At 33.3% G+C, this 25893-nt stretch overlaps 1 protein-coding gene across 18 annotated transcripts in view; it reads right to left on the bottom strand.

The window, feature by feature from the left end:
• Positions 1 to 905: 905 nt before the first annotated feature.
• Positions 906 to 25893, bottom strand: part of LOC105232084 (uncharacterized protein CG43867) — a 327570-nt gene continuing 302582 nt past the window's right edge. For 8 of the 18 annotated variants that reach the window (XM_049456460.1, XM_049456458.1, XM_049456459.1 and 5 more), the window contains 10 exons: positions 17378 to 18571; positions 17080 to 17317; positions 15258 to 15628; positions 14717 to 15139; positions 14364 to 14646; positions 13681 to 13793; positions 13353 to 13562; positions 5922 to 6017; positions 5370 to 5711; positions 906 to 5103 (listed from right to left, as the gene is read on the bottom strand). In XM_049456460.1, coding sequence (XP_049312417.1) covers positions 3802 to 5103; positions 5370 to 5711; positions 5922 to 6017; positions 13353 to 13562; positions 13681 to 13793; positions 14364 to 14646; positions 14717 to 15139; positions 15258 to 15628; positions 17080 to 17317; positions 17378 to 18571 — 4572 coding nt within the window. In that variant the 3' untranslated portion in view covers positions 906 to 3801. The remainder of the gene's footprint in view (positions 5104 to 5369; positions 5712 to 5921; positions 6018 to 13352; positions 13563 to 13680; positions 13794 to 14363; positions 14647 to 14716; positions 15140 to 15257; positions 15629 to 17079; positions 17318 to 17377; positions 18572 to 25893) is intronic. The other 10 variants (XR_007422737.1, XM_049456461.1, XM_049456463.1 and 7 more) reach the window with 10 other exon arrangements.

The following is a 25893-nucleotide window of genomic DNA, read 5'->3' as shown; positions in this document are numbered from 1 at the left end:
GACAATAAAAAAATAAAAAAACTATTAAAAACATGTTTTTTGAAGCAAAAAATAAATTAATATAAACATTTCGTTTACAATATATGTATATTAGTGTAATAATAGTAAATTTTTTTTAGAAATAATCAATTTGAATGGTTTGAAAATAACTTTTTTAACAATTAAAAAAAATTATTTGCAAAAAAAAAATAAAAGAATTTACAAAATCTTAAATAATTATAAAAATTTTCACAATGTTTTTTGCAATAATTTTTTTAAACAAACTTTTTTTAAACAATTTTTTTTTTAATATTTTTTTTGGAAAAAAATTAAAAAATTAAAATTTGTTTATAAGTATGTATTTTAATTTTTTGTAAGTTTTTTTTATCTTCAACCATTTTTTCACAAAAAGATTAAATTTTTTTAAATATTGAAAATAACTTTTTTAACAATTAAAAAAAATTATTTGCAAAAAAAGAAAAGAATATACAAAATCTGAAATAAATAAAAAAAAATTCAAAATGAGTTTTTGCAAAAAATTTTTCTTAACAAAATTTTTTCTAAACAAATTTTTTTGTCAAAAATTAAATTTTGTTTATAAGTATGTATTTTAATTTTTTTATACGTTTTTTTATCACCAACCATTTTTTCACAAAAAGATTACATTAATTTAATTTTATAAACAAAAAGTTAAAAAAAAGAATATTAAATAAATATAATATTTTGTTTTCAGCTGAATATGCATATTGAAATTTCTTTGTTTATAGTCGAAAAAAAGTTATAAATATTTTTTAAATTACCGCGTGTGAGCTTAAAGGGTTAAAGATTGTGTTGAGGTGATGTTTTCGTTCATTTTTTTAATTTTTATTTTTTGCCAAAGATTTATTTGCTCGTATGCTTGTATGTATGTAAATATCCAAATTCGCTTTCTTTTTGTGTATGTAGAGACAAATTCGAGTTTGGAAATATTTTCAAAAATTACTTCGACACATACAATTTTCATTTGTTTAAATTTTTTCTTTGCATTTCTGTTTACTATAAATTATTTACAATGCTAAATTTAGTATTTTAATTTTATTTTGTATATATATATTTTTTTTATATATAATATGAGTACTTATGTAAGCCAGTTAGCTAAATATATCGCCATGTCACGCAGCGGGACAAAATGTCATACAAACAGTTACATATACAATAATAATAATAATAATAATTACTTATTTTATTTTAAGCTAATACTATTTGTTCTAAAATTTTATTGCTATTTTTCCTTAACTTTTCAGCAATTCAATATTTTATGTTTTGCATGTAGTATAATTAATATTTTGTTTTATTTTACAATACATTTAGTGTATATGTTCAAATATATATAAATATAATAAATTTGTAGTGAAAATTTCTCTTTCCAGTAATAAGCAAAAATACTATTTGTGACTTTCAGCATAACAATGAGTGCAACTAAGCTATGAAATATACATTTGTATGTGTTTTTGCTTTTATTTATACTCTCATTCGTTTTGATTTCACATTTCGTAAGCTTTTGTAACGGTACTTTGTTGCTAACTAAAGCTAGACATTAAATTAAACAATCATTAGCAAATAATTTATTCGAAAAGAGACAAAGCTTTTTGTTGAAGCTTTTTAAGTCGAAAGCTCTGAAAAAGCTTTCTAAAACTACTATGCTTTTTTCAAAAAAAAATTGCTTACAAACATTCAAATCAAAATTACGTAACACGAAAAATTGTTTATCAAAGCTTTTAAGCAAAGATACAAGCTTGAAAGCTTTAGAAAAGCTTTCTAAAATTACTGTGTTTTTAACAAAAAATGTTGTGTAAAAACATTTAAATTACCCTTACGTAACACCCAAAAAGTTTTGTTAAAGCTTTAAGCAACGTCACAAGCTCGGAAGCTCCGAAAAAGCTTTCTAAAATTACTATGCTTTTTTCAAAAAAAAAATTTGCTTACAAACATTCAAATCAAACTTACGTAACACGAAAAAATTTTTGTCAAAGCTTTTAAGCAAAGATACAAGCTTGAAAGCTCTGAAAAAGCTTTCTAAAATTACTGTTTTTAACAAAAAAATGTGTGTAAAAACATTTAAATTAACCTTACGTAACACCCAAAAATTCTTGTTAAAGCTTTAAGCCACGTCACAACCTTGAAAGCTTTGAAAAATCTCTCTTAAGTTATGCCATTTCAAAAAAAGTTACGTAAAAACATTCAATTGTTTACACTTACGTAAAATGTGCGCTTTTACACCCATTTCAGTAACAGCTCTGTAGTTTCGAAAGCTTTTTAAAGTTGCTTTTTTATATTAATTTCACAAAATTTGTAATGAAATTGTACACGTCTTCATACACGCATATTATTTGTAAAAAAGCTTTGTAGTTATATGAGCTTTTATGGAGTATTTTTTGACGTAAAACTTTTGAAAACCATTTTACTTTCGAACAAGCTTTCTAAAATTATGTTATTTCTAAAAATAGTTGTGTAAAAATATTCAAATAATGACGTTTTCGTAACATTTGAAGCTTCATAATTCTCAAGCTCCGAAAGCTTTTTAAAGTTACTATCCACTTCATTAAATTCATACAATTTTAATCAAATTGTGGACAATTTAGGGCAAGCTTATAATTTATATCAATCTAGCTTTTAAGCTATATGAGTATGGCAGAGTTTTTTACGTAAAAGCTTTCGAAAACTATTTAAACGTTAAGAATGGAAAAACTTTAATAAAAAAATCATGAGAAAAATTAGTTTTAAGTTTTTTTTGTAAGCTCTAAAGAATTGGGCTTTACTGAGCTTTCATAAGTTACGTAAAAGCCTTCGAAAACTACTTAAACGTTAAGAATGGAATAACTTTAATAAAAAAATCACGAGAAAAATTAGTTTAAGACAATTCGCAACTATTTTGAAAGCTCTAAAGAAATATAAAAGCTAGCGAAAGGGTACTGGGCTTTACTGAGCTTTCATAAGTCATCAAAGTTGCCGGTTTTTTCTACTACTTTGAAAAAGCTACAAGCTTGAAAAATGTAAAAGCTTCTGTCTTAATTGCTAGTGCTTTAGCAGCACCAAACTACCGTTATAAAGCCTTTTAAAATTTGTGTTTTTAATTTTTCTTCCACTTTTTTGTTATTGTTTTATAAATAGGAAACATAGCAGTTCGACTTTCGATTCTAGACATTACTTTCGTAAATAACCTATGATAATTTTTAATAGCTTCGTCATAAATTAAAAGAAGAAAGTTACGAGTATAATGTACAATTAGATACGATTGAAAACTTTTGGGACTTTTCGTTATAGCTTTTAGGGTTAAACTGAATACTTCATCGGCACTGGAAGACTTCCGAGCCCAGGAATGAAAATGTCGATATTTTTTCAAAAGCTTTATAAAAACTTTACAAAGCTTTTGGAGCACTATGGATGAAAATAAATGTTTAAAGTCAGGAAAAACTGTTTTTTTTGAAAGCGTTACCAATCGCACTCTTTTTATAAAAGCTTCACAAAGTTTTGGTGCTTTCTATATGAAAATAAATTTTTACTTCTTTGCTTTTTTTTATCTCACGGCAATAACGTGCCTCGTTTAGCCGAAATACGGTTTTTTTATTTACCATCGAAACCTGGCCGAGCAAAGTTGGATAGCTCGAATGAGGGGATGTAGGCTCTGAGTCACTTCGGCTTCATAGAAATAGTGTAACTGAATATAAAATATTATTCTTGGGTCAATGATCCCTAATCGTAAACTTAACATACTTTTTGGCGCGCAATAATAATAAATAACCACCTAATGTCTACACTAGTCTATTTACACTTACGTTTGTTCTACTTGATGCGCTGATGATCGGGCGTACTCTTCAAGATATCCGGTTGATGGTGATGCGCGTGACCGTGTGATGAGCTCATGGTACCCTGATGACTACCGACATGTGTACCACCGATGCCACCACCACCGCCACTGTAGTGCGACGAGCTCAGCGTATGCGAATGTGTTGAGTTGAGCGTGTGTGTGGCATGCGAGTTGAGCGTGTTATGCGCCGTTGTGGTCGCATTGGTGGACATGCCGGCTGTAGTGGTGCCGCAACCACCGAGTCCTGTGCCCGTGCCGGTGCCGGTACCAGTGCCACCGCCGGCAGGACGTGAACGTAGCGAACGATGTGAGCCATTGCGGGTGAGCGTATTCATTTGTGGCGTACCGGGCACGGTGTGGCCAAGAGCATTCATATAGTCGGCGATTAGAAGCGTTATTTCGAGTATCTTTGGTTTGCTCATAGCGAAAAGCAGTTTTTGCTCTTGTGTACCACAAGTGGCCAGCGTATCCTCGTTGGAGACGACCAGCATGAAGTCATCCTGACATCCGCCAAAAGTCATTACCGAGGTGTAGGGATAACGTGCCATTGGCGTCATCGAGCTAAGCTCGAGCACATTGAGCGCATCCTCGGAAACGGCCAACCAGGCCATGGCTTGTTCGGAGTGTCGGGGTTTGGCTTGGAAAAGACTGGCGCCGAAGTAGGGCCACTTGCGGCAGCATGTCAAGTAGATGCGCACACAGTCGAGCGTTGAGCGTCCCTTGAGCAGCATCCACTTCGAGATTAGCAGCTCTTGCACCTCCTTCAGTTGCTCGGCATTGAGCGCATCACGATAGCGGTAGGGATAGAATTTATCGAGCGCTTTGATGCCAACATTGCTACCCGTGCCGCGTGATTTCTCGTGCGAGTAGTCGCCCATGTCGATTTGTGACATCAGCGAAGCCAACTCGAGCGCTAGATCGCGCGACAACGGAAAGCGTCCTTGCACTATCTGTGCATTCGTTTGGTAGCAAAATAGCAGACGTTCCTTGTCCGTTTCGAATTTGACTGTGTGCCGCCAGTAGAGACGATTCTTGTAGGTCAACTGTATGACGCGTGTATTTTCGAATTTACCGGAACCTTTTTCGCGCAAAGCAGTCTCCCACTTTGAGATAACGTCGCAGAGTTTGGCGAGCGGGTCGAGATAGTGTTCGAGATCCTTTTCGATTGGATCGTCGCTGAAGAGACAGAAACCGTTGGTGGCGTCGCGTGTGCCAATCTCCTGCGCGAGTGTTGTTTGGAACTCTTCAATTGTAGTCGAGCCGTCGAAAGAGACGACCTGAAAAAATGGTTTGAAAGAAAGAGGAGATCATTAAAAAGATGCAGGATGAATGGAAGATGAAACGGAATTGAGAGTTACTTAGGTCTTCTTGGACTTCAACATCATGGGGAAGGTAAAACGCGGAAAGAGTTTTGTTCCTTCGAAAAAATTTGGATTTATGTTTGAATACGTTAAGTTCCGAACGCAGATTTTAAGAAAGTAGCTGACAAAGGAACATGACAGCGTTGCTAAAAGTTTAGACGCCCAGCACAAATTTCACTTACCTGATAAGTAGAGTTCATCATGTGCACCGGTATGGCGTGTGGCAGTGAGTGATGATATGGATTCTTCAGCAATATAGACAGCACTTCCATGCGTGAGGGCTTCGTCTCGCGGCCGCCATTCTTTAATGTACGCTCCAATGCGCGCTCACAATAGGCCGCATATTTACCCGTCTCAGTTTTCGTGTCTGCATTACGCGAGAGATGCAGCTTCAGATACCATAGAAGACGGCTCGATTTGGGTACAAACAGCGAGACGGCGAGTGAGAGCAACTGCCAGCCTTGGACGAACGAGTAGGCGGGTGGATTTGATTTGCAATCGATGATGGGTGGTGGGGCGGGTGCCTGTGTTGTCAGAAGAAAAGAGAGAAAATCCGTTAGTTTATATAATTTGAGCATTTTTGTGAGTGCAAATTGAGCGGTAATGGTGAGCGCTCAAAAATTACTGTTTGGAAATCGCATGCGTTTTTAAAAAAGAGGAAATTTATGCATAATCAAAAATTCGTTTATTTAGTTAATGTAGTTTGTTAGTAGTAAATTAATTTCCCCCCATACCTGTATGGATGTTGGTGAACTGCCGTTGGCCTGTGCGGCGCCACCTTGCTGTGTATCACAAGTAAAGAGGCTTTGCGTGGCGCACAGTAGTAGTTGCTGTAAATTTCGATTTACAAATTCGAATACCGGTTTTTTTTGTTTTTGTTTTTGGTTTGGTTTATGGTTGCACACATTCGTTACACATTAAACGAGCGAGTGACGAGTGGCGAGTGCGGGTTTTAGTTAGTTTGTGAGCCGTTTTTGGGTTGGGACGCGTCACCAAATTTGGTTTTGGAGTTTTGGATTGAGGCATATGTTAGCGCACATACGTTTACCAAAGAAACAACAAAAGAAGAAAACAAAAGAGCGGAGAGAGCGAGAGAAAAAGGTATTGAGTTTGGTTGGTGCGTTACAAATTTTGATTAAAATTTCGTAGTTATTTTCTAAACATATAATTACGCATGTAAATATGTATGTGTGTATAACTGGAAGTAAGTGTGGTGCTAATGTGAGGATTGTGGGTAGTTTTTTGTTGTAAAATCCTTTATTGAACATGCTTATTCTAAAATAAGCGAAAAATTTACAAATCTTCTTTTGTTTACTAAATGTGCTATGAATTTTAAATTTTCACTACAATTTCGATTAAAAAAAATGATATACACATGTCTGTAGTAATATTCAAAATTTATTGTTTATGAAAAAAAAAAAATTAGAAAAAAAATATTTACTAAAATTTAATATTACTAATATATCGAATAAGGTAATGAAGCCTCCTATTGTCATTTTAAATTAACTCCTCTATACTATTTTTTTTTTTTAAATTTCGAAAATTATTGCCAAAAAAATTTAATTGAAATAGAAAATTAAATTCCATTTTTTAATTTTATTGTTGTTTGAACATCGAACTCTATGTGCTTTTTATTCGTTATATATTTTTGATTCCAAAAAAAATATCGAAATTTTAGAAAAAAATTAAATTTTCGAAAAAATTATCAAAAAAAAAAACATCAAAAAAGTATAAATTTATACATATGTACATATAATATTTTTTATCATTTCAGAAAATATTAAAAACCAAAAAAAAAACCAATTTTTTTATTTAAAATACTCAGTTACATTTTCAAAACCCTATAGCTAATTTTGAGATAACATTTTTTGGAGATTTCAAAAATAAAAAATTCAATTGAATACATGAAAAACAATATTTTTTTTTTGTTTGAGAATTTCTAAAGAACTTGACTTAAAATTAGATAAGAATTTGAAAATTAAAATTGAAAAATTTTGGTTTTTGAAATTTTTTAATAAAATTTGAAAAAAAAATCATAAAAACAAAACATTTTTTTGTTTGAAAGTATCTAATAAAATCTGAATTAAAAATCATTGATTTCAAACATTTTTCAAAAAATTCAAAATTTGTCAAAAACTTTTAAGAATTTCAAATTTTTAAAAATTATTCAAAAAATTCAAAACTTGTCAAAAACTTTTAAGAATTTCAAAATATTTCAAAAAAAAATATGTTAAACATTTAACATTTTGCTGGAGATTTCAAAAAAAAATGCAATTTAATACATAAAAAAATATCTTTTTTTTGTTTGAGAATTTCTAAAGAACTTGATTTAAAATTAAAAAAGAAAATTAAAAAATTTTTGTTTTTGAAATTTTTTAATAAAATTTGAAAAAAAAAATTTCATAAAAACAATACATTTTTTTGGTTGAAAATATCTAATAAAATCTGAATTAAAATTAGAAAAAAATTGAAAATGAAAATTATAAAATTTTTGGTTTTGAAATTAAAAAAAAAAAATGTTTCCAATAATAAGACAAATAAGATTTCTTTCAAAATAATTTTTTTTAATTCTTCTTGTTCAATTTGTATGAAAAATACAAAATAAATAATATTACATAATATAATAATAATATTATATTAATAATATTTTTGAAAACTATTAAAATTAAAAACAGAGCTTTAATTTTTTTAAGCAATATTTTCAAATGAAAATTTTAAAAAGTTGTTTTTGAAAAAAATGTAAAATTTTGTAAATTTTAAACAATATTTTCAAATGAAAATTTTAAAAATTTTGTTTTTGAAAAAAAATTAAAATTTTGTTTATCTCATAAAATTTGGGGGGAAAAAAAGTTTAAAATTTAAAATTGCCAAAACAAAATAAAATTTAGAAAAGCTTCGAATTTGTGTTTTTGTAGCATTGCATTAAATTGAAAAAAATATTTGGAAAAATTTAAAAAATTTGGGTTTTGAAATTTTCTAATAAAATAAGGGAAAAAATTTAAGCTTTTGAATAAAAATTGCCTAACTCGTAAAACATTAACTATTTTTTTAAATAATAAAAACTCATATTTTGAAATCATAAATTTTTTTTAAATTGAAAATTTTGATAAAGAAAAAAATTTTAACTAGGAAAACTTTGAAAAAAATTTTGAATATTAAATTGTTTCTAAATAAATAAAAAATCTTAAATCTTAAATTTTTAGAGAAAACTCGGTGCTGTTTTTGATATACTGTATTAAATTCAGAATAAACAAAAAAAAATCAGAAAAGAATTGGAAAACAAAAGTTTAAAAAAAATCTTTAATTAATGAAAATTCCTATTTTAAAATCATATTTTTTCTAAACTTGAAATTGCAATAAACGTAAAAAAATATTATTTAGAAAAACTTTAAAAATTTTATATTAAATTTTTTCAAATAAAAAATTTGAAATCCCATATTTTTTCGAAAAAAAAGACAATTTACTGTTATTTTTAATATTTGGTCCTAGAAATGAAAACAGAAAACAAGTATTGCTAAACTATAAGTAAACATTTTTAAAAAGCACAAATTATTCGATGAAAGAAATAGTTTACAGAAAGTATTTAAGTATTGTTGAAAGAATAATTTACACTGAGAGAATAACACTATACTTTAAATGTTATGGCATAAATGAAACCGCTATGAGAGAGTAACAGTTGAGAGCACATTAAACGATTAATAACACTCAAGAGAGCACAAACATACGCTGAGTAAGTTTGGGTACAAATAGAAAATATTCAGAAAAAAATAAATTTTAAGTGAGTGTAAAGTTGAGTTGAGTTCTTTAATGTTATGTTGAGTGATATAAATAGAAACGTGTGAGTTTCGCTAAAATTTGCGCTCGAAGTTAGTGATCTTACTAAAAATATGAAGAAGTGTTAAATGTATTGGTGTAAATTGAGTAAAAAAATGTTGGAGTGAAAAAATTTGAGTGTATTGCGTAAGTCAGATTGAATAGAAAATATATAAACTAATGTTAAAAAGAAAAAAATATTGGAATGAATATTAATAAAATTCACACATAAAAATTTTGAAAAAAAAAAAATTTTGTGAAAAGTATAGGTTGAGTGTTTTAAACAGCTATTGAGCTTCATACACATGTATATAAGGTATGCAGTATTTTTGTTGTAATTTTGTAAGTGTACGATGTGTGTGGTAGACGAAAATGTAATAAAAATTTACAGCAAGTACATGTAATATGTTTATATGTAGCTATTTAGACATTTATGAAATTTTTTTGAAGTTCTAATGCATTTGTTGACTGAAACGCTATTATTCTTACAAAAAAATAAAAAAATATTGCTTTAAACAAAAAATCGGTGAAATATGTATATAAAATAGTTATATGCCATATATGAATAGTTAAAAATTATAAATACGCGGGTAGGTTAAACTGTAATCGATTGCGGGAAAATTCAAAATTTCCTGTGCGTAGCAGTTACTTTTTAACACACCCTAGTAGATGTAAATTTTCTCATTGCACGAGAACAATTCAACCCACCTATGTATATATATGTATTTACATAAGATCTCTGACTTAGTGGAGTGAAAAACATTTTTAAATAATAAAAAGTTTTCATATAAATTTTCTAAAATTTCTTTTTCATTTACATTATAGAAAAATGTCTGCGATTACAGTGGCTAGTTCTTATTTAAGAGACAGTTATGAGGGGAAATTTTTAAATATTTTAGTATAAAGTACCTTCATTCATAAAAATTATATTATTATATAAGTAAAAAAAATCATTGATTTCAAAAATTTTTCAAAAAATTCAAAATTTGTTAAAAACTTTCAAAAATTTCAAACTTTTTCAAAAATTTCCAAATTTCAAATTTTTAAAAAAATATTCAAAAGTTTGCAAATTTCGAAATTTTTAAAAAATTTTTCACAAATTTCAAAATATATCAAACATTTAAAATTTCTCAAAAATTTCAAAATTTTTTTAAATAAATAGATTTTTTTTAAATTTTCTAATTGTTAAAATTCAAAAATTTGAAATAAATTGATTTTTTTTTTAATTTTTGTTTTATGAATAAAGCTTTATCGAGTTCTATGTTCATATATGTATGTATGTATGTTTAATATTGACAAGCACACGCTACAATTCGTATAATGCTAAATGAGTTTCTACTGGCCATGCAATAATCTCGACAAAAAAATAATTTTTGTTTAATAAAAAATTGCAAAAAGAAAAAACTTTAAATAATAAAATAAAATAAAACATAAAATAATAAATATCTAAGAAGAAATTAAAATTTTTAATATATTTTTTAATAATTAATAATTTTTTTTTCATAATTTCCTCAAATATTATTATTTTTTGTAAATAGTTTTCAAATATATTTTTTAAATAATATTTAAAAAAAAATATTTCTTTCGATTTTTATTGTTTTTAATAAGAAAAAAGTTCAACAGGTTTTATTAAGAGACGGAAAAATAAAATAGTGAGTCTTAATAAAATTTATTTAAAAAAAATATTATTATTAAAAATATTATATTTTGTATTATTTTAACATTTATATATTTCCTTATTATTTATTTCTTTTAAATGTCTCGAAACTTTAACTGTATTAAATTCCTTTTTTTTTGTTTTATAAAAACTGGTCTGGATTTAAAATTTTTTTTTTAGCGATGGATAGTTTTCCAGCTCTTAAGCGACTATTTTCTTTCAAAACAAAATTGAAACGAAAATTAAATTTTTTTTAATTCTTAAGCGATTTTTTTTGTTTTTTCCCGAAGTTATATATTTTTTATTTTCACATTATTTGTTATTAATTTGAAAAATTTTTTAAATTTAGAAATTTACTTCTCAAAAACAAAAATAAAAAAATTAAAAATGAAAATGAAAAAACATTGAAAATTTTTTTTAAATTTTTTTTTTGAAAATAATTTTTTTTTTTTAATTTTTGTCATCAATGTTTTATTTTATCATAAATGTTTTATAACTGCTTTAAATTCTTTTCAACTTTTCACGTGATTTAGAGTACTTTCTATGATTTCTAACCATTTCTTTCCCTTATAGAAAACTCAACACATTTTTTTCTCAAAAATTAATTTGAAAAAAAGTTCAAAACATCATCTGAGTATGCTGACCCTAGCTTATTAATGTTTTTTTTTTTGGTTTCTGATATGTTTTTAATGTAAATGATGTTTTTTGTGTACCGTTATGTGTACTTGTACTGTTATAACACACGTCAAAAACACTCACAAATTATATTACATTTCATGTTTTACGCAGGCGATCGCAAGCTCTTTAAAAGCGCATTGAAAAATAATTTACAAGTGACGAGATCTATTCATTTTTTACAGTGTAAAATAAAAAATGTTTAAATAGCAAAATGCAAATTATAAAAATAAAATAAATTATGGAAATAAAAATAATTAAAAATTAAATATTGAAGAATGACAAATCAAAAATGATTTTGTATAGCAAACCTCTGATGAGGATTACTTTTTTAAACATTTCTGATATTTTAGTTTAGGAATCGCTTATAGGGTGATCCATACAATATAAGAGTTCCCGCTTGAGCTATTTCAGTACAGGAGACGTGAGGAGAAGACAAGAGAAAATCCATGAACAAGAGAGCTTGTGCTTGAGCTATTTTATGGCGACCTTGCAAGATGGTGAGAGTTTCCACATATAGGGTGATCCATAAATTAGAAGAGCTTGTGGATCCATAGAGCTAAGGGGCTGCTCAACCTATCGGATATTATCTGAAGTGTGACTCATTTGAATGGAGGAAGGGTTCGAGAGCTGAGAGCTGCCGTTCAAAAGTCTATAAATTTGTGAACTTATAAATCAAATTTATCTCACTATTCTTAGAGAATTGGTTTCTTCAGCTTTCATAAGTTCAGATGATACCCAAAATTGGAGCTAAGGTGGGTTAGGCAGAAACTGGAGGTTTGACATATTTCCCTTTTTAAGATAAGTATTGCTTAAGAAAGCCACGATTTGAGATATTAACTACTTGGCAGTACCAATAACTGAGGAGTGACTATTGGTCTCGAATAAACCTTAGAAGAAGTTTCAGATTTGGAAGTAGGAAACTGCAAATTGATGATTTTGTGAGTGAAAAGGCATTTTAATGATTAAAAATTCTTAAAAACTGGGAGCTCGAATGTTTTAAAACTTCAGGGGATGAACTAAGTAAAATACAGACGGTCTCCAAAGAAAGTTTTTTTTTTTATTATATGGAATTCTAATGGTTAAAATAGTCTTATAAACTGTGACCTTGAGTGTTTTTGAACATCATGGGATGAACCATAATACGGATGACGATAGTTCTTTATTAAAATGGATTCTAAACATTATAAGACAATTATAAACTGGGAACTGGAATGTGTTTGTTGTTTCAACGTAAAATACGGACGGCCTACGAAGCCAGACAAATCTATAAAACTAGAATGAATACGGATTTTTGGAGCTCAAGTACTGTCAATTAGTACGCATTCTCGACAAATATCTGGATACTAGTAAAGCTCTTTCCACAGTTTATAAGCTCGAGTGCCAACTATACAAATTGTTTATGACTAATGGTCTCGAAGAAACTCAAGATGAGGATCTCGAATGTTTTTTAAAGTCAGGGGACGAACTAAAATATAGACGGAAATTACTGGTCTTCTGGTGAATTGATTTTGAACCTTAAGGAACCGTTATAGAGAAGGTGTCCGGAGTTTCGGAGCTCGACTACCGAACACAGAAATTGATAGACCTATATGGTTCGTGGAATCTTGAAGCACAATGTATGCTTTTCAGCCAGGAGCTCAAAAAATGTTGCCGCCAAAAGTCGGTTGATAATAATTTAAGTGAAAAATGAAAATTTGACTGCTTTGAAAATCTGAAGCCGAGGAAGTTTTAAAACTTCAAAGAACGCGATTTTGGAAGTAAACTCAGCTATCAAAGTTAAAATGTAAGAAAATAAGTGTACAATAAAATAAAAAAATTAAATAACTACCGATCTAGTTAACTAATCTGGTGCTTGGTTTTAGTTTAATTTGGGTTAGTAATATCGACACTAAGGCTCTAAGTGGAACTACTAACGAATCAAGACATAAATGAAAACTAAAGGAACTAACTAAATCAACTAAAGTAAAAACAACAAGGGAACTAAACATGAAAAGCTTTTGCAACTTAAAAAACTTACGCGCGTTTGCTTGCCCAGTTTCTTGTTTACCTGGACGCCGACACTAAGCTTCTGGCCCGTGTGCCGTGATGTCTGCTTCACCAATATGCCGATCATTTCCGTTTGCAGTTCGGGCATATCCAGGCAGTGTTGTAGGGCATTTTGTGCCAAGACGACGTGATAATCGATGCCGGGTTGATTAACAGCCACTGACATGAAGAGTTGAATGCTCTGCGTAGGCGAAATAATGAAAATATTAAGTATTGAAGAAAATGTATTTTTTTTTTAAATTGAGGACTGAAGTCTTATATTCTTGCTTAGCTGATTTAAAATAGACGCAAAAGCTTACCTTAAACAATTTGATAGCTTCGGGCTGCATGGCTTCTGAGTGTAGCGAGGTAAGCGGTGATGTGATGGCGTCTTTGGTATGCAATAAAATTGGATGGCGCCATAGAACACAATCTGGAAGACAAAAAGTGAGGTTATGAAACAATAAACAAAAAGCAGTAAAAGCTTTTTATAATGATTTTCACTTTCGGTCGACGCATTCGTGTACTTTAGGCGAAAGCTCAAGCTATATGGCACTTAGTCTCAAGTTTAACTGTAGCAGTTAGTCGAACAGGAGTTCTGGTAAAACTGCGAGCCGTTCTACCCCATGTACCGTCCAGAGATCGCTGACTAGTTATTACTTGGGAAACTACTCCAAACTGACCAGAAACTTTACGACCCTGGAGTTCTAAAGGACTCATATAAAGGAAAAACATTTTCGAGTCTGTTATTCATCGAATACACGTCTATGTACGGTTGTGCGCATAAAGGTAAAAGAAAACTGACGCTATCATTTAGTCCATATTCAGTAACGCCAATCCTGGCGTTCTAATTGAGACAACAACAACGAATATGCTGAAATAAATCATTCCCCAAAGTCAAGTCAAAGTTACCTGTCCACCACAGTCAGTCTGTACTGTCACTACTGAACTAGCCGATCTCTTTATATATAAACCACTTTAAGAATAATAAAAGAATACTCACTGGGATCTCCATCAGTCTCCATAAGTTTTTGTACGAGTTGCTCGTATTGTGTGCCCGCATTTGGACCACCACCCGACACCACAGTTAAATGGTATAGCCAATTATCACGTTCCTGCTTGCCGGGTAGTATAAGGTATGTGGGACCTTGATGTGCTGGATAAATGGCGACGGTAAGACGTGCTTGACTCTGTGTCGGCTCTTCACGCTCCTCCGAATCAGAGTCGGAAACGTGTTCGACTTCCTCGACGCGTGCATCGCGCATATTTATCTGACCAAGCGGATTCTAGTGGAAATTCAATGTTAAAATGTGATTTTAATACTGAGATTTAACGGGATTTGCAAAACTAGCTTACCGTCTCGCCGGGCGCCTTAAAGTAGAGGAACATTTTACCCAAAAGCACACACCAACATTTCTTCGCATGTCCATTCTTCACTTTTGTGACCCAACCCTGTATGGTGGGCTTCTGATCGTCACGGCTCAACAGCAGCTTGGTCGCATTGCGACGCTGCACATTCTGCAGCACGCGTATCCAATCATCCATAGTGGCATTCGAATCGGCGGTGAGATAGTAGACCTTCTTGCCAGTATCAATCTCAAAAGTGGAAGCACCTTCGGCGCGATTAATGCGACACGCCTCATCCAACATGATCTGACCTTGCGGCTTACGGTTCACATCGTGTTGGCTCTTCCAATAGGTAAGTGTGCCATTCTTAAGCACAAACCAACGTTTACGCCATGTCTTTAGTTTGCCACCGAGTTTGGCGAGATGACCCATCTAAGCGAAAGAGAAGAACAACGTTACAGTTAAAGCGTGGACGTGAGTTTGCGTTAGAGCGGATATGAGCTGCAAGTCAAATCCAGTGTTTTTGTAGCGGCTTCGCATAAGTACTCACCTTTTCGAGCGATTCGATCTTCTTGCTGGGCGAATCCACATACGATTGTCGCATTAGCAGCGACGGCATGGAGGCGTCCATGCATGTGGACTCTGATACCGCATCCGGCGGCAAAGCGTAATCATCTGACAGGCCTGATTCAAAGGAAATATCTGAAATTACTGTTCCACGCATGTGGGGGAGACGTAGATGATTGTTGGTAGTCGCGTGATTGTTGGCATTGTTGTTGTGATTTGGTAATGGTAATGTATTTGTATTGGTGTAAGGACCCAAATGTTGTGTATTGTTGTATGTGTGCAATGTGTTGTAATGATTGTTGTGTTTGTTATTTGTGTTGGTGTAATGTGTGGTGGATATGTGCATTTGGTGAGCTTCGAAAGAGAATTTTTTTTATTTGATACAAGGTTAATGGAAATGAGAGCCAAATTATTTGAATTTTGATTTAATCATTTTTTCGTTGGTTTTAGAAGGGTTAATGAGACCAGGACATTTAATGGGTGCATATAGAAAGTAAATTATTAGAAACTTTATTTTATTTGCAAAAAATGTGTATCTTTGTAAGAAAACTACTTATGGAGGGAAAGTTGAGTAAGGGTTAGACAAAAGGTTTCTAGACTACGAAACACTACTAGGGGACTAATGAGATTCGGAGCGCTTAGCTACTAGGAAAAGCTTTGGAGAACTGTCTCAGTTTAGGAATGACCATTTACAACAACAGTCGGTTCTACGATACCCGAATAAGTTTGTATTTTATCGAGCCAAGTGGTTGGTTATGTCGACAATCTAATCCGGTTGGGTTAGGTTTAGGATTAGGGATGATCTTGGGGTTCAGCTATATATTAAAGAAACAATGGTGGATTAAAATTAGATTATCCTTATAATATCGCCCTAGCCATGCGCTAAATTCGTAAAATTTGTCCTCTTAAAAGAACCTTATCTTTGGCTGCAAATTTCGAGTCTCTTTCTGAAGACTGTTATAGGAAAGCTATTCTGTTTTTGTCTGAGACCCTTCCGAATATTGACAACTTTATGAGTAGAATTATTTGTTCCGAGGAAGTGTATGAGAGAGGTGTGGGGAGATCGGGGACAATTCCTCCTGGGTTGAAGTTCTGCTCGGTGCTCTGGAACAATATATTGCAGGTTCTTTCGCCAACAATTTAATAAAATCGTTCCTGGCTCCTGTAGAGAGGAAGGCCCTGGTCCGAGCACTGAAGCTACCGTAAAAGCTCTTGGCTTCAGTAAAGGAGAAAAACATTCTCACACAGTTTTATGTAACAAAAAAGTTGCAAAGTATTAAGGATGAAGTGCCGGAGCGATCGGTAGCTAAAAACGACTCATTCAAAAAAGAAAGACGGTCCCTGTTGATTGCAATTATTCGGTTGTTTCCATAAATGGAACCTGGGACAGTCAAACTCGGAAGTTTGTGAGAAAGCTTGGCTTTGAGGGTGAAGCGACTTTAAGTAATAGTATACCCAAGAATTGTAGTGGTACTAAAAGGGTTTAGGCTACTAAGTGGTACGAAAAAGTAAATAGATAAATGAGAACTAAATGTGGTACTATCATAAGGAAAGTTACGAGCCACTAATTGACTTTAGAATCGGGAATTATAAGCTTACGGGTTATACTTCACCAAAAACAAAACATAAAGAACGAAAATAGTGCATACAGGTACAGTAATACATAGAGGTATTTTTAGTTAGTTAGTATTGGAGTATAGGTGTTTAGTTGTTGTTGGTTAGGTGTTTCGACTAGTAGGTCTGCAAGCACAATCAACTACGTTGTTTTCCCACAACCATTTCGAATTTCATGCTTTCATACATACCACGAGCTTTCGTATTCTTTGGGCTCTCTGAACCGCTGCGCTTAGCCGGGCTCAAACTCGACGATGTCTTTAGACTCTTCGAAGGACTCGATGCGCTACCCGACGTGGATGTTTCAGTGTTGTCGGTGCTCGATGAGTTGTGTGAATTGTGCGTAAGCATAACGGCGTGATCTTCGCCATCGCTCGAGTCATCACTGGAGTCGCCCGTAAAGGGCATGGAACGTATTTGGGAAGCGCGCTGGAAGACAAACGAATTAATTTTACCTTGTTAACTAAATGGCAGCGCGTTAACACTCACCCCTTTGACGGTGGCATAAACGGGCACCGATATATCACAGAAACCACCGCTTGCAGTCTGCTGCTGACGTGTGGGCAATTGTGGTGTGCCCGGTACGCCATTACCGCCAGCGCCACTCTCACCGCGCGTGCTGCCCAATGTGCCGTTGTTTGAAGGTGTCGCACGTCCGTGACCGCCGCCGTTCGCTAGCGTATTGCAGGCGCTATTGCTGCCTGCCGACGCCGCGCCACTTGTGGACTCCTGTATGTCGGGTGGCGGTTGTGACTGCGTCTGCGTTGGATGCACATCCTGCTGATGTTGCACTAGGTTCTCCTCACTCACGCCAATCAGCCCATCGTTGGCTACTTGATAAATCTTCGCCTCCCAGCTGGGAAAACGATGTAATGGTGGCGTGGGGGGACGTGGTACGCCCAGATCACTGGTAGTGGTTGTGGTGCTCGAATTGCCACCGCTCGCCATCAACGCTGGATTGTTTTTCATCCAGGCGGGCAGCTTCTCACACGACGGTGTATAGATCTCAGCGTAATCGTGCGCTGTATCGGTATCCGAGCTATCCGGTCGCGTTGTGGACGCTTTCGAGATGCTGGCTAGTGGTGTGAGCGTTAAACCATCTACAGCCGCAACTAAATTACGTTCGAGCTCTTGCGGTTCCATACTGAGATTGCGTCGATGCTGATGATGTGGATATGAAGCGGTTAATGGGCGATTGATGATCTCTTGCGGATCTAAACTTTCGCTGCGTCTACGTCCCTCTGCCGAATCGGCAAATTCTTGCACATCCAAACTCAGACTATTGCGCACTGGATGTGGTCCGACAATGCTGTGTCGGTTCGATTGATTGGCGATATGATTTTTTAATAGCTCCAATTGTTGATTACATTTAACATTCTGTTCGCGTAACAATTGATTTTGTTCCTCGAGTTCACGTAGTTTATTGGTGACCCATTCTTTGATTTTGGCCGCTTTGGCTTCGACTTGTCGAGCGTCGTGTAGACGCAATTGACGTTGCTCCTCAACTTGTATCTCCAATGAGGTGATGGTTTTCTCAGCCTCTTGGGTGGGAAGACTAGCTGATTGCTGTGCGGTTAATGTCGATTGTTGTTGTTGCTGTTGTTGGCTTTGATGGATCGGCGAGTTGGTGGCTGACTGTGGTGGTTTGGGCCATTCACTCAGCCGCTGTTCCATAGCCCGCACCTGAAATGCAGGAAAAACGTAAATTGGGGTTTAATATGTGCGGTGAGAAGGTACTGTAAGAAAAAAGAGAAGTCAGAGAACTATAAAAAAACGTTGTCGGTACTGTGAGGTTTATTATTTTTTTGGAACCCACTTCTTTATTGCTTTCATATAACCATTTTCATCCTTCACATGTCCCACAAAACTTCGAATTTCAAAGTTTTGAGTTTAAATTCGAATTTCAATATAATTTCTCCACACATTCATCTGTCACGAACACTTTCCACCCTGCTGTGGTTGTCTGCAAAGTTTTCTGCCCACACAACCCTTTCACGCCCACAAAAGTGCAAACATATTTGAATATCGTCTAACGCCAATTAATAGTTAACGACCCAAAACCAGTTGGCGATAAAGTTAATTTAATTTAAAACTTTGAACACATCTTTACCCGACGCCGGGCGCAACAATTTGGTTTGCGTTAAAGAAACGCCCAGTTCGAATTACGCGAAAAGGGTTTGCAGGCGCTCACTGTGACGCACACTTGAGTCTTGCAAGCCGCGGATGTGCTGGCGCTACCATTACCCGCAAGCTCTTGTCGACTTGTAGTCGGATAGCTAAGTAATCTTGCAATGTAAAAGACGTCACCACCGCGATTTTATGGCATGACAAGGACGAGAAAATAGTCTTCGCAGCATAGTAGCGTGTCTAAGACGCGCGCCGAAGCCGCCAACACGCGTGTAGACAAAGAGTTTATAAAACTTGGCGTGAAACTTAGATATTTAAGTGTTTGTGTTGTTGGTTTTCAGCTGTTTATTACACCAATAGCGTGCAGCATGTGTGTGAGAGAGGAAGGAAGGTAGCAGCTTATCCGGCACTACAGTCTTCACAGCCTCCGTTTGGCGCATGAAATCACGATACGCGATTCATGCATGCGACAAATTAAGTTATTGTGTTCCAACGTAATGTTAACAAGCAGTTAGGTGAGAGTAAGCGACTGCAGCAAGAATGAGTGTAAACGAAGTTGCTTACAGTTTAAGGATGCAGCGAAGTGAGAGAGAACCCAGTAGCAGTTAAAGCTTAGCACAGAGTTAAAGAAGCTATTGAAACTAGAATTTTTTTTTTAATTTGCGCTTAAGTTCGACAACTGCGAAACAGATTTTAAAAGGTTTCGGATGTTGTAGATCAGATTAAAGTATTAGAATGGGCAAAACCATCTTTGGAAAGCGCAATTAAAGAGCAGGGGAAAGCTACAGCAGCAAAATTAAGCCTTGTGACTGAAGAAACATCTATTGTTAAGTTCGGTGGTGAGAGATATATACGCACTTAGGCTCAGGAACTACAAAGCTATCCTGATCGAGGCTGCGGATTATGAATTCAAGGTCGAGAAAGGTTTTTTTGAAGTGAGACTGGTATGAAATACAGTAGATCCTTCCAAGAAACAGCCATCTTAAAGCTCGATGGTGAGAGAGATGAACTCAAACGTAGCTTAACCAAGGTCATGAAATATGATTTCAAAGCCCAGACTAATAACATAGCGGTTTCAATGCAACGTAGCCACTTTGATTGTTACTTATTCCACCCCACGCAATTTATTACACTAAAATGCAACTCTAGCCGTTCTACACCGTCAAACGTAAGACAAAAGCAATTAAGTTGTGTGAGAAAAGTTTGTAAAAAATTATTGGCGCAATTGAGAACGAAGCAGGTAGAGAAACGAGTTGATTAAATTTACGAAGTGTTTTCATTGTTTCTTGTAAAGAGCAGAAGAAGCTGTGAAAAAGTGATAAAGGCCAGGTGACTTGAGGCGTTAAGCAGAACTTTAAAAGTTTTAGAATCAGTGTAGTTAGTAAGTTGTAGGGCGTTTACGCGCGCATTGGCGTTAACGGTAACATTAAAATTTAGTATTTCTTTCTCAAATCTGGCTTCAGCATGCAATTAACGGTGCTTTGCTGATTCCGCTAGGTGTATGTACAGCAGCATGCATGTGTGTGTGTTGTTGTAAAGGATTACCTGCACACATTAATTATGCTGCAGCGCAAAGATAACGGTATGCTGTCAAAGCGTAAGTGCAATTAGGTACGGATATACACACTTATACGTACATACGTATAAGCAATCAGTGCGCTGAGACACTGAAGTTGTGCTTATTTATTGAGCTGAAGAAAGATTTAAGGATTTAAGTGGCAATTTCGTGTGGAGGCAGTAGCTTTTGTTCATTTCAAGGCAGAAGATAGCAGGCAGGTTGGTTAATTTTAAGCTGGTAGTGTGTGCTATTGGCTGTTAAGCACATTGATTAAAGTGAACATTAAGTTTATCAGGTGCATGCAGATGCCAGATCTGTTGGAAATACTTTTCATATTAAATTTTTACGAAAATATATATATTTTGTGACTCTAAGTAATAATACGTATACCCTGTATTGTATATTGGCAATACATTATAAGAAAATGTTAAGTTATGCCATTCTATGTTTTTCGATGTTTTCTTATAGGTTTTAATATTGTGTTATGTTAAGTTAGATTATGAAATTATTTGTTTTTGCATTTAATGTTGTTGTTGTTACTATGACATGCGTTGCTATGTCATTCTATGTTATGTAATGTTTATTGAGTTTTTAGTATAAAAACATAAAAATTTGTTTTATTGACTTTATTTAACTAATTAATTATTTTTTAATTAAATTCATTATTTTTTTATTACTATTATGCTATTTATGCTATGTTATCTTAAGCGTGCCCATATTTTTTTTAGATATTTTACCATTTATAGCATTATAAGTTACTTTTAAGTTATGTCGTTCAATTATATTATATTATCTCATTCTATGTTTTTCGATGTTTTCTTATAGGTTTTAATATTGTGTTATGTTATGTTAGATTAAACAATTATTTGCTTTTGTCTTAATATGTTGTTATACTAGGACACGAGTTGCTATGCCATTCTATGTTATGCAATGTTTATTTATTTTTTTATAACAAGTACTTAAACATTTATTTGACTGATTTTATTTAACTAATTAATTATTTTTTAATTAAATTCATTATTTTTTAAATTATTATTATGCTATTTATGCTATGTTATGTTAAGCTAGTTCAATGTTTTTTATATATTTTATTAATTATAGCATTAAAAGTTACTTTTAAGTTATGTCCTTCAATTATATTATATTATCACATTCTATGTTGTGCGATGTTATTTTATTTTAATTTTATTATCAGTTGAATACTGTTGTTTTTAAATTCGAAGTTCCAAAAATTTCACCTAATCGCATTTAGTTACTTTAATAACACTTATGTACATGCCATTCTATGTTTTGCGATGTTACATTATTTTAACTTTATTATCAGTTTAATAGTATTTTTTAACTTTTAAGTTCCAAAAATTTCACTTAATTGACCTTCAATTTTTTTAGTTGCTCATTGCTATGTTTTTCCTGCGGTATTATTTTTTTACGGAGTGTTATGTTAACTTATGTGTACTGTAATTTTTTTGTGATATTTTATGCACAATGTGGTCTTGTTAAATAAGCAATACAATACTATATTATTCTATGTTATGCGATGTTATGATTGAATATTTGTCATTTTATCCACCTTTTATATATTTTTATTTATTTTGGGCAGAAAATTTGGTTTTACTGACTTATTTCAATAAATTGATATTTTATTTTAATTTTCATTATGCGGTGCTATGTTTGTATGGAGTCCTATGCCAAGTCAACTAATACATTTATATTTTTTTCAATTTTATGCTATAAAAGTTGTTTTTAAGTTATCTAATCCTTTGTTTGTCATTCTATGTTTTGCGATGTTTTCATAATTTTTTTTATTAGCATTACTATATTATTTTCAAAGATTTTAAGTTGTATATATTTTATAATAATATTGTTTATACTATCATTCTATGTTTTGCGATGTTTTCATAAATTGATTTTATTAACATTACCGTATTTTTTTCAAAGATCTTAAATTGCATATATTTTATAATAATATTGTTTATAGTATACTATTTATATACTTTTATACTATTTTTTCTACTACTTATTCGAGGAAAGTAAGTGTCGGGCAGATGTTTAAAATAATATTTTTTCTACCCTTTTCCTTAAATAACTGGCTTGGCAACCCTTGCCAATTCACAGTTATTACCGTTAAATTCCTACCTCACTGCTTTTGCCAATAGTGGAAATGCCTTGACATGCTTTCCAATAACTTACATTTAAGCAGGTAACAGCCAAATTTGCAAGGTAACGGAAGGAAGCACTTTTTGTTGCCAAAAAAATTGAAAATCAATAAAATGCAGCAAAATATTATAAAGGAAATGCTATTTGCAGTCCAACTATTTTTAAACGTCTAATTTTTTTTGTTGCAATAAATATCGCGGTACTTTGGTGCGCCTCAACGGTGAGAGCGAATATACTATATAGTATGTATGTACATACATGTTTTTCTCATTTTTTTTGTAGTAATTTATATGAGTAAAGCACTCACTGTTGTTCCAAATTTCTTGATATATATTTTTTTATTTTTAGTATTTTTTTTATTTTAAGAAAGCACAGAAATGCAATTTTCGTTTGACACAAGCAAACTTTCTTCTATTTCTGGCGGATATAAAATGCAGCTGTCAGTTGCGCTAGTAATTCCCAGGCAAATAAATGTTTGGAGTGGTGCTCGTAAAAAATTTAGAACAAAAAAGAAAAATTTCGAAGAAAAATTATACATTGGAGGCCTAAGGAGCGAAGAAAAAGCACACAAGTCTTTCTTTTTTGGTCATATCTACTACATACATATGTATGTATGTCTTATAAATGAAATTAGAGAGATAGAGGGAGAATAACTAGAGGGACAGAGAGAGATGAAGAAATAGAGAGACAGAGAATAAAGGTATGACCGCTTAAAGCCTCCTAGTTAAACAGGTATAGCGGTATGAAGTGAGCGTCAAGATACATATGTACTTATATATATGTTGGTAATATTCCCTACCAACATATATATAAGTACATATGTATATGTTGTGAACGAACTTTATGTATAATAATTTTTTTCAATTTGGTTGGTATGACATCTGTCAAACACGTTCAATAATCTTACAAAATTAACCAGAGCTTCTCAGTGGTAGTAGAATATGTTAGTGCTCAGAAATTAGGTCCTTATTCCGAAATCTTAATGACGTGACTTAAATTTTACACATTTTCAGTTGATTACAGCGTCATGTGATCTAGTGTTCTAAGTGAGTTGAGCAGAAGTGAGGTTAAATTTTTTGGAACAAACTCACAAATTTTTTCATAAGGCTAAAAACCGAACATAGCCATTACTTGTATCCAATGTAACTCATGAATTTTTTGTACTCATGAGTATGAGTACAGAATTTATGATATCTCAAAGTTTAAGAGAGACAGTGAGAGGTTGAAGATGTGAAAGAAGTGAAGAGTTTATAAAGATCTTATTTAAAGGATGTAGAGATTTATGAAGCTGCTTCGTTTTCGTTGAATATGGCTCAGTCACAGAATGAGTGAGGTAGAGAGTGAGACAAACAAAGCTATGGTTTAATGACTGAAAAGTGGGTAGTCACTGAGTCAGTGAGACAGAGAGAGATAAAGCTTTGCAGAAACCATGACTTAATGACCGAAAAGTGGCTCAGTCATGGAGTAAGTGAGGTAGAGAGGGAGAAATATATAGAAAGCTTGGCAGAAACTACGGTCTAATGATTGAAAAGTGTTGTAAGGCCCGAAAGACATATTTTGTAAAATCAAAATTTTTAAGGAACTTAAATTTAGTATTGCTGAGAGACACTTATTTCAAATAAGAACTTCATTTCCAAGCCATTACGAAATAAATATTTAAAAATGAGAATTACGTAAGTGTTCATGAATATTCACAGCTTCAACAGCTGCTATCGACTCTCATTAAACTGCCAAACCGGCAAATGTGCCGAAAATATATGCGAATAAATTGCATTGGGGACTGTAGAGAAATTAAAGGCAGGGTAAGATAAAAAAGAGAGTCGGAGACATAGAGACAGAGACAGAGAGTGAGAGACAAAAGTGTGGCAGGAAATTCGCAAGGCATATAAACGAACATCCTTTGAATACAACATTAAAACCGTGGCTGGAGATAAAGCAGACAGCAAGATAAGTTCTGTAGCTGCCCGATGGCAAATTTGGCTAACGGTAAAGGATATTAAATTATATGCCAATATGCGCAGACAGCGATAAATATGCAAATACACACAAGGAAAATATTTATAGACCTTTATGGGCTTGCGGGCGCACTTATTTATGCGCGAGCATGCGACATTTTATTTGTAAAAAATATTATTGCATACATTTAGGCGCAGCAGCTAATATTTTTAATGCGTATGAGGCGAAAAAAAACCAAAAAATATTTGAATTTTAATAGTTGGGTAAAGAATTTAAGGCTGTCAGCTGAAAAACTGAAAAGCAAAGTTCACAATACTGGCGCCTGGTTTGCGCACAAAAGTATGCAATGGCAGTTGGAGACATAAAAATCACTATCGGCATTAGTCAAAGCGATAAAGCATGCAATGAAGTAAAAAGAGGAAGAAAGGCAATCAGTAAGCTTGTGGCAATGCAAGGCGAAACGCTGGTGACGACAAACGCGACGTACTGAGTATATATGCGCTTCGCTAGAAACGCCGGCGAAGTGTCGCAGTGCAAATATTTTACCATTTTACGAGCAATACAATTGTGCAAAACTTCAACTTTGCCAATAAGCATGCACATAATAAAATAGCAAGCGCTGCAGCGGCAAAAAGTATGCAATAAAATGCATGTATGCGCTGAAATGGGCAAAAACATGCATGTGATTACACAGACATGCCCATATGCATTAGCGGCGCCAGCGTGACAGTCGCGTGAGATTTTGCCCGATGACAAAACTTGGCGACAAGCTCACTTCACACCCATACGCTTTGACAGGAAGTCTATTTATATGCTTGCAAACAAATGCATACGCGGCGCTGCCGCTTTGAGCTTAGTGACATTTTAGGCGCCACCACCGGCTATATGCGCCTACGTCTATACCCATTCTATAATTATATGCACAAAAGTATGCAACAAAACACTTTCAATGGCAAGGACCAACTTGAGTACGCTGTTTGCTTGCCGCGAAGTGGAGAGAGAGAGAGCAAGAAAGGAAGGCGGTTGTATAGCGCACTTGGCGGCTTTACTTGAAAGCCACTTTGGCACCAAAGCGGCTAGCTGGCTTTCTTTAGTAAAGTTCTGCTATACTTTTAGGGTGTGCAAGCAGTTCGCACAAAGCGCAAAAAAATGTAGAAAAAATTATCGATTGCATGCAAAAATGAAGTGCAGCGCTAGCACTAACTTT

The sequence above is a fragment of the Bactrocera dorsalis genome, chromosome 4, assembly GCF_023373825.1.
Source record: "Bactrocera dorsalis isolate Fly_Bdor chromosome 4, ASM2337382v1, whole genome shotgun sequence".
Lineage (NCBI taxonomy): Eukaryota > Metazoa > Arthropoda > Insecta > Diptera > Tephritidae > Bactrocera > Bactrocera dorsalis.
Note: the sequence above shows the minus strand (reverse complement) of the source record. Positions and strands in the feature narration are given on the sequence as shown.